Here is a 14361-nt window from a genome sequence, read left to right on the forward strand (position 1 = left end):
GTACGTATATACTATCGTTGATTGATTTCAATCAACGATACTATACAATAAAATTTGTTTAAGAGCGTAGGCGCAAATATTTTACGGCTATTCCTACTTTTTCTTTCTGTACACGGTAAATTACGTGTAGTAAAATTCTCATTGAATTCAGTTTTTGAATGTTCTTAGATCACCGTTATGTGTATAATCGCTTAAATGATTAATTCAGTTAATTAATAGGATTATTTTTTCACTAACTATGTATTCAGTGATTACAATAATTTATACACTATCACTATACAATAAAAACTAATAATCGAGAAAAGAGAAAAAGTGATAAAGTGATTTTAAAAGTATATTTTTAATATGGAACGCCTAGATAAATCTTGAACATCTTTAACAACAAAATACTTGGATCGCAGAATATACCTTGGTGTATTCTGTGCTTGGATCTTACATAAATAATAAACAATAAAAAACTTTTTATCAATTTCACGTCTTAAAACAACTATTTATCAAATGCACTATCAATATTATTTAATAAACAACTCAAAACACTGCCACTGTCTTGTCACCACATTCTGTACTACCGAGTGCGTTGTATGACAAAGATAGGAATGTCCGATTTGGATAATATCACCACGGCCGGGGTCATGGTAATTTTTTTCGAATCCTGGAAAAGCTAATGAATATTTTTGAAAAATTTAAACGCAGAATAAAAGATTTTAAATATTATACCGAGGTCCGAAAGCCGAAAAAATAAACAAAAAGTTTCTTTTGAATGATATATTTGAATATAAAATTCACACTAAATTTTCTCTTCATTTTCACCCCTGTCACTTATTAAAATAAACATTATAGAAATTTTAAGAGATTTTCGGCCCTCGGTAATAATGGGTGTTTCATTGGGAACGTAACATACGTTAACTGTAGAAAGAGGACACTTAGGCGGTCTCAAAAATACCATACTTAATGGGTCTTGCTTCATCAATAACAAAGATACTGGGTGTTTTATCTATTTTGCCATTTTCTTATTTGGTTCATAACTTTTTAAACACACGGTATATTTATTTGATATTTGGCACGCAAATATTCTTTAAGGTGTACAATCAATTAATTTATTTACAATTGTAAAAAATCAAGGGCCTGATTTAAAATTTTGGAAAAATAAATTTTTTAAAAATATATTATGCATTTGAAAAGAGGATAAAAAACTAAATTTAGTGGTATACTTTTAATTTTAGGCAAAATGATTTTTCTGGTAAAATTTTGAATTTAAATTCTGAAATTATACGAATTGCGAGAGCTCGAAGTAGAAAAAAAAATTGAAATACGACTTACAACTTGTTAAACACCACTTTATATTTATTTTATATTTAACACCGAATATTCTTTAAAGCGTCCAATCAATTAATTTATTTACAATTATAAAAAATCCAGGGCCGGATTAAAACATATTGGAAAAATGTTCCGACCCAAAAAACACCCTGTACATTAAATTTTTTTAAAATGGATTTTGCATTTGAAAGGATGGTAAAAACTAAATTTAGTGGGAATATTTAATTTTCGGCAAAATGATTTTTCTGGTAAAATTTTGAATTTGAATTCTGAAATTATGTGAATTGCGAGACTCGAAGTAAAAAAATTAAAATGTAACCTAATTTTAATTAATACCATTATTTAATCTAAATTGGTAAAATGTTAGCATTTCAGTGTTTTTTTATTATGGCGACAAATCATTCATAACAAATATTAACCTTTAATTAACGAATAAATAAAGAGTCCACAAAAAATACATAACTTTATGTAATCAACGAACTATCTTAAAAATTTAAACAAAAACAGAAAAAACTGAAAAATAACTTATCAAAATTATAGTAATTGTTCAAAGTGGCCCCCACCTTGTTAAAGGCAAAGTGCTGCTCTTTTTGTTATTTGTCTGACTGACTTCCTAATCTCGTCAGGGATATTCTTCATTTCTTGGAAGGCGTCTGGAATCCGGAAGAAGTTCTTCCCTACTATTTATTTCCTCGTTATAAACTTCGGATTTAGATATCCAAAAGTTATTTTTCAGCAAATTTTTTCTGTTTTTTGAAGTTATACTTCTTTAGGCGCGATTGAGGGTGAAATTTTATTAATCTGCGCGCATGCGCACACAGACAGTATGGAGTTCGTTACTAAATGTTTTAATTTATGTATGTATCAGTCCAGAAAAGGTGTGGAAAGGATATATTAGTGTTTTTAAATATAGTTTTCTATAAACGTGTTAAAATGCAATTTATGGCACTCCATAGGAGCGTTAAAAATGCTACTTCAAAGCACCAGTGCTTTAAAAAATTTAAGGCACTGCAGTTAAAAGTGAATTGTCAAATTGTGAAACGTCAAAATATTTATATTTCATTTATTAACATTAATATTAATAATACAACTTGCGCAATTTGAAAAAGGTGGTTTAAAAGATTTTTTTAAATTTAATTTAAACTGTATTATTGCATTTTTAATACGTTCTTAGAAAAACACTATTAAAATTTGTTAGAATATACAAAAATAAAAGTAGATGTTATTCTATAGTTGTTATGATTTACGTATTATAAAAATGGAATGTCAGTCAAGTTCAAGTAAAAGTTTTTGTAGGCATTGTCTTGTAATTGAGAATGAATAAATTATAATTGTTGATATATAAGACGTTTGTAGAAAAAATATTGTATGATATAGGTGTTAAAAAGTACATTTTTAAGGCACTCATGTGAATTGCAGAATGAGCGAAGCGAATCTTTCACATACGTGCCTTAAAATTGTGCTTTTAACATTTATATCATAAATAACTATTTATGATATAAGATAATAAGTAATATTTAAAGTATTTTATAATTCACTTCGTATGTTTGTCACTATGTCTGAGAAATCTTGTAGCCCGTATAAACAAAAGGGTATAGCTCAGTGGTAGAGCGTTGGGCTGGATATCAAGAGGTCGCCGGTTCAAATCCTGGTGTTTTCTAATCTTTTTTTAATTTTTGGTATTGTTTTAATAAAAATTTTTGGAAAGTAGTAAGTAAAAATTAATTTAATCTTTAAATAAAATACAAATAAACTGTCCGAAAGTATATTTATTTCATTGAAATCATATTTAGAAGTATAACTTCTTACGTGCGTACAAAGTACACACACATTCTTTTTTTTTAATTTTTAAGATAGTCCGTTGATGAAAGTTATGCATTTTTGTGGACTCTTTATTATTATTAATTAATTAAGGTGAATATTTGTTATGAATTATTTGTCGCCATAATAAAAAAACATTGAAATGTTAACATTTTACCAATTTAGATTAAAATAATGGTATTATTTAAAATTAAGTCACATTTAAATTTTTAAATTTAGTTTTTCATCCTCTTTTCAAATGCAATATCCATTTTAAAAAATTTAAATGTACCGGTTGTTTTTTTGGGTCGAACATTTTTCCAATATTTTTTAATCCGGCCCTGGATTTTTTATAATTGTAAATAAATTAATTGATTGGATACTTTAAAGAATATTCGGTGTTAAATATAAAATAAATATACAGTGTGTTTAACAGGTTGTAAGTCGTAGTTCAATTTTTTTTTCTACTTCGAGCTCTCGCAATTCGCATAATTTCAGAATTCAAATTCAAAATTTGACCAGAAAAATCGTTTTGCCGAAAATTCAAAGTATAACAACTAAATTTAGTTTTTTATCCTCTCTTCAAATGCAAAATCTATTTTAAAAAAAATTTAATGTACAGAGTGTTGTTTTTGGGTCGGAACATTTTTCCAATATTTTTTAATCCGGACCTGGATTTTTTACAATTGTAAATAAATTAGTTCATTGTACACCTTAAACAATATTTGCGTGCCAAATATCAAATAAATATACAGTGTGGTTAAAAAGTTATGAACCAAATAAGAAAATGGCAAAATAGATAAAGCACCCAGTAGTATCTTTGTTATCATTGAAGTAAGACACATTAAGTATGGTATTTTTGAGACCGTCTAAGTGTCCTCTTTCTACATTTAACGTAACTTTCCCAATGATACACCCTGTAGGTATAATCTTTCATTCTAAGATTAAATTTTTAAAAAATTCTTATTAGTTTTCTCAGGATTCGAAAAAGCATAAATGTATTTAAAAAGCATTGGTTCGGAATTGCGCCTACGCTCTTAAGGTGAAAAGCCCCATGTTAATTTATATTGCACAATGTCAGATTGTATACCTGTAATAACCCAATAGTAGAATAATAGCTTTAATTATAAACATGCCTTTGTTTTCCTAATTTACATTTTTCGTTTTTTGTTTTAGGAAAGGACTATACGACACAGGCCGTTGAATATTTTTCAGAAAAACTCGCACAATACGGCGAGGGAACCGAAGTGCCCATTCGAAGCCTTTTGGGACACAGGTCTCAAGCTAGTCCCGAAGTTCGCCACGTATCCGGACAACATTTTCACGAATTCAGGGAATTTCTCATGAAACATCCCGAAACTTTTAACGTAGACGACGAAAAAGAGAGTGTAATTTTAGCCAATTTCGAATCTGTAAAAAGCCATTGTCCTCCCGAATTGCATTTCCAACCTGACGTTCAGATCGATCCTCAAGAGACTCAGGCGTTGTTAGATTTTCTGGCTCAATGTATCGTGGTAAGTAGCAATTTAACACTGTAACATTTGAACTACCACAGAAAGTTGGGAGAAAGCACACCGGCTCACACCTCCGCCGCTGCTCTGGCCAAATTGGTCGAATTGGGTTACGAATTGCTGTCCCATCCACGATATTCTCCAGATTTGGCCCCATACGACTTATATTTATTTCTAAACTCGAAAAAGTCACTCACGGGACAGAAATTTAAATCGATTGGGGGAGTTCGTTGCCGCCACGGATTGTACTTTGCAAACCTCGAGAAATTGTATGATTATCGCTGTTAACAGTTGTGGAATACTAAAGGAGCATTTATTTATGATAATTCATAGAAAGGCAAACCCGCTTGCAATATACGACCATACTGATTCTTACATTTGAAATGGAGAGTAGTAAAGTCAAAGGCATATTCAAGCGGGTATGTTATGAAAAACTTGTGTTTATGTGACATACTCAAACAGTATTATAGTACGTTCTTTAACGGTAAAATATTGCAATACCTCTCAATTTTAAAGAACCGCTTGGATTGACATGAAATGTGGCATACACATAGCTAACAAGTCAAAGAAAAAAGTGATATTGTGCCGATATGTGCTTTTGCCCCGGGGATGGTTTTCACCCCCAGTTGGGAGTGAAAAAATATTCGTCCGAAGTAAGTCCGGAAATGGATAAACTGACTAATTTTATGTAACTTTTGTTCTATAGAGTTTTTTCACTAAGTCAATACTTTTTGAGAACACTTTAAAAAAGTTATAATGGGTTTTTCCCAAAAAGTGCTTAATTTTTTGGATATTTCACTTCGAAATATTCTATTTGAAATTTGGTGAATATGAATCTATTTTTCATTGGCTATAACTCTAGTTCTACGAGGTCCAGAGACCTAACGCGTACACGATTTTTTTTTACTTTTTTACAGGCTATATTTTTGCTAAGAACGTTTTTTTCGACAAAATACTTACTTTTTGAGTTATTTGCAAAAATCCGTCTAAAAATGTAGTTATTTTGTTGAAAAATGAACATATTCACTCGCAAATAACTCGAAAAGTGTTGACTTGGCGATAAAGCTCTATAGAACAAAATTACTTAAAATTAGTCGGTTTATCCATTTCCGGACTTATTTTGGACATATATTTTTTCACCCCCAAGAGAGGGTGAAAGTCACCCCCAGGGCAAAAGCACCCATCGGCACAATATCACTTTTTTTCTTTGACATGTAAGCTATGCGTATGCCAAAATTTCATGTCAATCCAAGCGGTTCTTTAAAATTTAGAGTGAAAACCGTGAAAGAACGTACTATTAGTCATTTAGATAGATTAAGTTTTAAAAAATTGATTTATAAAGGAAAGTAATACGCCATAAATTTTTTATTTAGGCAAGACATGTATTTAGGACGTTAAAGACGACGAAAAATAAATCACTGATCGTCTTCCTATTAGGGAAACGTTTCTCGCCGTTCTTACTTATTTGTTGTCATACGGCGTCTGCGGTCATTCCATTCTCTTCTATTTCTTACCCCGCTGTTAATCTCCGTCGTATATTCTTCTAGCTCTGTCCCATAGTTTCTTACCATCGACTTTTCGAAAGATTTCATCTCTGCTGTATCTAGCATTCTTTTTGTCCTCTCTGTGTCAGGTCGTGTTTCTGCCACGGATGTCATTATTCGTTTGATAACTGTTTTGTAAATTCTGCCTTTCATTTCTTTTCCGATATTTTTTATCTCCATATTGTTTCATTCAGGTTACCTGTGGCTCTGTTTGCTCTATTTGATCTTCCGCTTCTGTTTCGAGCTTTCCGTAGCTAGAGAGAGAGAGAGAAGTCAGATAGAGAAATCAGTTAATTCCCCGTCTTATCCCATTGTCAGCTTCAATTGGGTCAGTTAGTTCTTCTACTTTTACTTTTATTCTGTTGTTCTGGTATTTATTTTCAATCGTTTTAATTAACCCTAGAACTCTCTAACGTCCTTTAATTTGACCGTGTCAAATGCCTTTTCAAGGTCAACGAAACACAAATATGCCAGTTTGTTGTATTCTAATAACACTAGTTTACACTCAAAATGCGACTGGAATGCCACATGCTGTTTTTGGTTAATTTTTGCTCTCTGAACACGAATATGCTGGTAAAAACTTCCTAACACGTAAAATTTTTGAGTTATGATTAAAAAAAGATCAGTATTTTGATAAATTTTTTTAAAACAGTCATTATGAAATTCACGTTTTTTCTAAAAACTGTGCATAATTTGGCAACACTGGGATATGTAATGTCTACGATAACACATTAAATAAAAAATAAACCAAAGGCAATCCTTGATCGGCAAACCTACCCATTTAAACTTATTTCCAAATGTCTTTATTCCTCTGAGCCGCATCTATTTTTATATGAGCCCCCATGTACGGGAATTTCGCCATGGTTTGTTGACCTTTGGGTTTTTCAGAAAATGCTAAAAGTATGGAACGGCTATAAAAGCAGCTCGTTGGTAAATCACTCCCTCAGTATTGGTTTAGTGCGCATAGTGGTGTTATATCGAAAAGTGAAAGTTTTCAAAGTGAAAAATGTCCGAAGTCCAGAAACGTGGTTGTGTTAACCCCGCGGATAGTTTTTGTTACATATGTGGTCAGTTTACTCCTAAATCGCAGAAAAGGATAATTAATAAGAAGACAAAAGTAGCTTACCATAAGTATTTTGGATGTGTTATTGGCGATCAAGATCAGGACTGGGCTCCTCACATATGTTGCCAAACCTGTGCTGCAAATCTAAGTAATTGGTTAAATGACAAACGCTTTTCTATGCCGTTTGCAGTTCCGATGATTTGGCGGGAACCAACAAGTCATTTCAACGACTGTTACTTCTGCATGACAAAAGTGTCTGGATTTTCAAGGAAGAGCAAACATAAAATTGAATATCCAGATATTCCGTCAGTAATAAAACCGGCTGTGCATAGCGAAAATTTACCAGTTCCAGAACCCCCGGCAAATTGGGAGGAAGATTTAGAAATCTATGACGATAGAAGTGAATCCGATGATGCATCAGAAAGGGGCGATTCCTATTTACCCGAAAGCGACGAAAAAGAACCTCATTTCATCCAACAAGCTGAATTAAATTATTTAGTTCGAGATCTTCACTTGTCCAAAGAACATGCTGAACTCTTACGTTCTAGATTGAAACAATGGAATTTACTAGCCAGTGGAACCAAAGTTACAACATTTAGGAACCGTAACCAGGAGCTATCCTCGTTTTTCACTATGCAGGATAAAATGTGTGTTTGTATTTATCCAAATGGGGTTATGGAAAAACTAGGATTTGCACATAACCCAGAAGAATGGCGTTTGTTTATAGGTTCTTCTAAATCAAGTCTCAAAGCAGTTCTGCTCCATAATGGCAACAGAAGACCATCTATTCCTCTTGCACATGCAGTTGACATGAAAGAAACACACGAGATTATGTCGCTTATCCTAAATGCAATAAGCTATGCTACATACAAGTGGCAAATATGTGGTGACCTAAAAGTCATCGGATTATTACTAGGTCTTCAGGGAGGATTTACAAAATTTTGCTGTTTTCTTTGTCTTTGGGACAGTAGAGCAACACAGAGCCACTACCAAGTTACAGAATGGTCTCCAAGAGATCAATATATTCCAGGTCAAGCTAACATTAAGAATATACCTCTCGTTGATACCCAAAACGTTCTGTTACCTCCGTTACATATTAAACTGGGATTGATTAAAAATTTCGTTAAAGCATTAGATAAAGAAGGACATGCGTTTAAATACCTTAAGGCTATGGGTACATAATTCGCAAATATTTTACGTGAATCCCTACTTTTTCTGTCTTTACACGGCAAATGACGTGTAGTAAAATTCACATTGGTATGTATATGTAAACATTACTAGAATGTCATTCTACTTGAAAATGTCATCATTAATTTAAAGAGATGGCTTTTGAATGTTCTTGGATAACTGTTATTTTTATAATTGCAAATTATTAATTCAGTTAATAAATGTGATAATTTTTTCACTAACTATGTATTCAGTGATTGTAATAATTTATTTGTACAACAAAAACTAATACTCAATCGAGAAAAGAGGAAAAGTGTTAAAGTGATTTTTTAATAATATATTGAAATGGAACGCTTACAATTTTGAACATCTTTAACAACAAAATACTTGGATCACAGAATATATATTATCCTGATGTATTCTCTGCTTGGATCTTCCACAAATAATACACAATAAATAACTTTTTATTAAGTTCACGTCTTAAATAAATTATTTATCAAATACACTATATATCAATAATATTTAATCAATAACTCAACATATTCCCGATGCAATGTCAAATATTTAAAATTGTCACTGATTGTCAGTGTCTGACTGACAATATATGCTGACAATATTATATTCGGCTGAGTGCGTTGTAAGACAAAGATAGATTTGGAAAATATTACCACGGCATTATGTTTATTTTTTTCAAATCCTGAAAAAACCAATAAATATTTTTGAAAAATTTAAACGCAGAATGAAAGACTAAATTATTACCGAGGGCCGAAAGTCCCTTAGAATAAATAAAAAGTTTATTTTGAATGAGATATTTGAAATTAAAAATCACACTAACTTTTCTCTTAGTTTTTCATCCCTGTAACTTATTAAAATAAACATTATAGAAGTTCTCAGGGACTTTCGGCCCTCGCTAATAACGTAATCTTTTATTCTGCGTTTAAATTTTTCAAAAATATTTATTAGTTTTCTCAGGATTTGAAAAAAATGAATCCCCATTTGAATAGCATTGCAGCCGGAAATACGTTCCGATCCTCTTAAACAAATTTTTCCTAAATTAAGTGACGCGAAGCTGAAAGAAGGGGTATTTGTTGGACCACAAATCAGAAAACTACTAAGAGATCAACAGTTTGATGAAAAATTAAGTGATATTGAGTTAGCTGCGTGGAGATCTTTCAAAAGAATTGTTTCCGAGTTTTTGGGAAACAAAAAAGTAGAAGATTACCAAAATGTTGTAGAAGAACTACTTAAAAACTACTGCAAAATGGGCTGTCGTATGTCTCTGAAAATACACTTTTTGCACTCCCATTTAAATTTTTTCCCGGAAAATTTGGGCGCGGTCAGCGACGAGCAAGGAGAAAGGTTCCACCACAATATTCTCACAATGGAGCAACGCTACCAGGGAAGATGGGATTCAGCAATGATGGGAGATTACTGTTGGTTCCTCATGAGAGAAACTGATACAGAATATAAAAGGAAATCAGCGTTTGCAAAAAAATTGTGTACCAAAGAATTACCATAGTTTTTTATTCTAGTTCTAAAATTGTATACAGTACGTAAATCGTTTTGCTGTACATAGGGAATATACATTGAGATCAGTGTGGCAACTGCGCTAACCTGTGTTAGTTGAAACTTCTGTTCGAGTACGAGTTTCTGGTGCAATAAAGCTGTTAGAACGAATAGAATGAGTGATTTTGAATGCAAGGCAGTCCATAAATAAATCAAAAACAAAGATTATGACTAATGAATTAATAATTTTACTTTAATTTTTAAAATATCTTATATTAAAAAATTAATCTCCAAATTAAACAGACACAGTTTTCCCATTAGGTCAAAAAAAGTTAGTTCTAGTCATGTTTTGACGTTTATTTGTGTCACCCGAGAGCATTGATATATAATACTCTAGATTGCGCCCTGCGATCTTAAAATGGGTGACGGTTGCGACAGAGATAAATGAGCCTATTTGGTCGGTAGTCTCTTTTTAATTTAAGGGGAATATCGACGACGTGAATATCCCACTTTATCGAGTAATATGTGTTGACAGTTGGAGCGGGTGGTGACGGGAAATGGTCTTTGGTCTTCGGACGTGGATAATCGTAGTTCGAATCCCATACCAATTTACTTTTTTTATTTTTATTTAATCAATATTGCGTTTATTAGATCTTTTTACATCTGAAAAATGGACCTAAGTAAATCTAGCAGATAATAAATGTATGTATAGTAAGTTAATATTGGAATATTTACATAATTTGTGAACTGCATAGTAAAATAAAAGTCATTCGTTATTAATATAAATTCGTCCTTATTCGAATGATGTGAATGTTTGTTTTGCTTCTACTTTTTTAAAAAATTGTAATAGTTTCATAAATAAAAATAATGTCTAATTACTTATAATTGAATCGGTCATTTCAAAAACAGCAAAGTCCACAATTTTCAGAAACTAATTTTTTGAGAGGAATAGACTCCTTTAAGATAAACGTTGTGTGCAAAAACGACACCAGTCCAGTAAAAACATTAGGAACAAAACTACAATATAACTCTGAATTTTGATGTCATCCATTTCATCCATCTTTCTACTATATAGTTAGTTTTCTTTGCTCTTCTGTAAAATTAGGAATATGTGACTCATGTTGTTTTTGAAATGACCGATTCAATTAATAAATCGATGGTACATTATGTTGATATTAATTATTGGTAATTTTTTACGAATATTCTTAACAATTACTTTATACTATTCTACAATTAACTTACTAAAAAAATAACATTGGCTTTTATATTTTTAAAAATCTATAGGTACCTACACAGTTTTTCTTATTTGTTATATATTTCTTTGCATAGATTTACTTTAGAGATGTAATAATATCTAATAAACGCAATATTGATTAAATAAAAAATAAAAAAAGTAAAGATTGGTATGGGATTCGAACCAGGACTATCGACGTCCGAAGACAAACGACCAGTTCTCATCGCCATCCGCTCGAACTGTCAAACCATCTAAAATACTCGATGACAGAGTAGGATAGTGACGTCGTCGATACTCCCCTTGAATTAGAAAGAGACTACCGACCAAATAGGCTCATTTATCTCTGTCGCAATCGTCACCCATTTTAAGATCGTAAGGCGCAATCTAGAGTATTATATATCTATGCCCGAGAGTAATTATCAATTTTGAGGTTAATGCCACTTAATGCTAACAACTATATTGTCGTTGAGAGAGCGAAGTTGCCACAATTATCTTAATATAATACAATATATGTATTTATGTATCTAAATATATACAATGTATGTTCCCTATGTCCAGCTGAACGATTTACGCACTGTATATAGTATATAAGTATTTTTATAATAAATATTAATATTTCTATAACTCAAAATTTATACGTGATGGAAAATTTTGGTGTTTGAATTCGTAATCAGGATGCTTTAAACTTCCCGATACAGCTATTTTAACATCAGTCGCAACTTTTTTTTTCTTTTTTGTTGACTAGTGTAATTTATCTTACATTTGCCTCATTAAAAATTAGTGTCGGTGGATGATCTTCCTGACCCAAAACGTTGTTGTTCTTCTACTAATGTTATAATTTCTTTCAATTTCTTTGGTAGTTAATTTTAATATGTATTGTCTTTAATAAATTACTTGTCATAAAAATCATATCAATTAATCAATTTTTTTTACTTTTAGGTAAAGGGCCCGATATTAGTAGAACAACTCTTCCAAATAGTCAGCTGCAATCTTCCGGAGAGCATGTGGACGAACCTCTTCAACACGCCGACTCAGCTAACTAGTTTTCTGAGACTGTTTTCTGACAGCTTCCATATCCAGTCCAACCTCGTGACGTTGATTCAGCCACCAAAAATTAGCCAAAAGCATATGTCTGCGCAAGTGACTCTGATGAAAGAGTACAAGAAGAGTAACGAAGAGTTGAAAAATGCCAAAAATTTGTCGATTGACGTTGGGAATAATATTATGGAAAAAGTGGAGAAAGTAAGAACATATTTGAATTTATTTTTTTAATATTTACCCCAGTTAAACCTATACTGGTAAGTAAGTTAAGTAAATGATTTGAATGATGGATTTTTAGACGGAGAAAGTGGAAAGAAGAGAAAAATCGTCTCCGTCTCCTCCAGTAGAAAAACCCGCTCAGTTGTCTCCAAGGTCTCTTAGTGACAGATTAAAACATCCAAAAATACAAGCAAAGTCGATGAGCCCTGAACCTCCGGTTTCTCCTGTGCAACCTGTACAACCTGTTCAACCTACAGTTTCACAAACGGACGATAGAAGTAGAGTTAATTTTAGATTAGGTAAGATTTTTAGATTAGGTACATAACTTTTCAGAGCAGCCGTCTCTAAAATCCGAATAGTTATGATGATTGCCTACCTCGGTCGCGGAGATGGCACTTAAAGAAGAAGATGAAGCAGATATATAACTGGATATTAAATTCCCTTGACTTCTCGATTATTTGTTTTATGTTCTCATGTATCCACCTTTGGCAAACTCGGCGTACTCTTCTGATATTTATTTTCGGAGGAAAGTTTTCAGCCTCTCATTGATGATTTGTAGCATTACCTTCTTCTTAGCTCAGACGAGACCCGTTAGTCTCTGACACTTGATCATAAGGCCTTTGTACCATATCTCGTTTTTTTCCTTAAACTTTTATAAGTTCCGTGGCCTCAAAGAAGGCCAACAGTTTTCTTATTGGTAGTTTTAGGATCTCTTCTGGTTCAAACCTCAGTTGATCAGTGAATTCCTGTCTTACATCACTTAGCACACTGCAATGGCATAGTAGTGTATGGCAGTCTTTAGCATTAACTTTCTGACATTTGACATAAGAGAAATGGTTGTATAATTGTAGCACCTACGATAGCTGCCTTTTTTGGTGCATTGTTGTGATTATAGAGTGCATCTAATCAGTGATCCAATCAGCATTATTTTGTAACTTTTAACAAATAGAATAGAAATGACCAATTCGAATCGTAATTACCCGAAATCCGAATGTTTGATATCTATCGCGTCATTTTCTTGTTTGGATTGGTATTCTGTAACTCACATCGTAAGCAGGTTGAATCGAAATCTGCAATTTCTATTTCACGTGATCAAGAGGGAGTGGCAACCCCGCATTGTCAAGCGAAATTAGTGTTCTGTGACCTGTTTGTTGCTGGTTCTAAATTTGAAATACGACACCGTTGCCTTATCTTCAATTTTTCATAATTTCACATTACATACAGTTAAAATAGTTTTGAAATATCAAAAAAGAAACGTTTTGAAAAGTAAACAATACAATATTAGTGTACATATTGGACACAAAAACCTCAAAAGATGATAAATGGTTTTAAATCAAAGTTAATTAAAATTGTTATAAAAAAGAAGATAAACTGATAAATAAAAAAGATAAATGAGGGTAAGATGTATGATGTAAGATATTACTAATAATTATACAATCTTAAGATTTGATTTCAGCTAAAATAACTTATAAACAACTTTTCCCAAAAACAGCGCCTTTTCTATAATTATTTTCTTTTCTATAAGCGTTGATTGATACAAATACAAGTAAACTGGTATAATATATTTATCAATCAACGCTATGGCTTTCTTTATATTTTAAATGTTCTTGTACACAATCTATTCTTGTACATTATGCCATTAATTGAAATTGTACAAGAAATAAATAAAAAAAGTTTGGCAACATTGTGACGGGCAAACATTCAGCATTCAGAATCTGAATTTCGGATGCCAAATAAATTTTAAGGTTAGGTTTGATGCATACTCGTACATGTCTAAATTAAATATACAATTTCCTAATTATATACCACCACAGACTAAAAATTAAGGAGATACAAAAGGTAAAAATACTATAAATAAGTAGTAATAAATTATTTGTAGTAGACATAAAATATAAACGTCAAAACAAAATACAATGCGCTTGCGTCAAGCACAATTCCAATTATCGAAATCTAATTTCG

At 31.9% G+C, this 14361-nt stretch overlaps 1 protein-coding gene across 1 annotated transcript in view; it reads left to right on the top strand.

The window, feature by feature from the left end:
• The window catches only part of LOC114328693 (uncharacterized), a 111303-nt gene that overhangs the window by 36005 nt on the left and 60937 nt on the right, over nt 1–14361 (top strand). The window contains exons 2-4 of the mRNA XM_050646010.1: nt 4294–4631; nt 12082–12384; nt 12482–12701. Of these exons, the coding sequence (XP_050501967.1) occupies nt 4294–4631; nt 12082–12384; nt 12482–12701 (861 nt within the window). The remainder of the gene's footprint in view (nt 1–4293; nt 4632–12081; nt 12385–12481; nt 12702–14361) is intronic.

Source organism: Diabrotica virgifera, chromosome 3, assembly GCF_917563875.1.
Source record: "Diabrotica virgifera virgifera chromosome 3, PGI_DIABVI_V3a".
NCBI lineage: Eukaryota > Metazoa > Arthropoda > Insecta > Coleoptera > Chrysomelidae > Diabrotica > Diabrotica virgifera.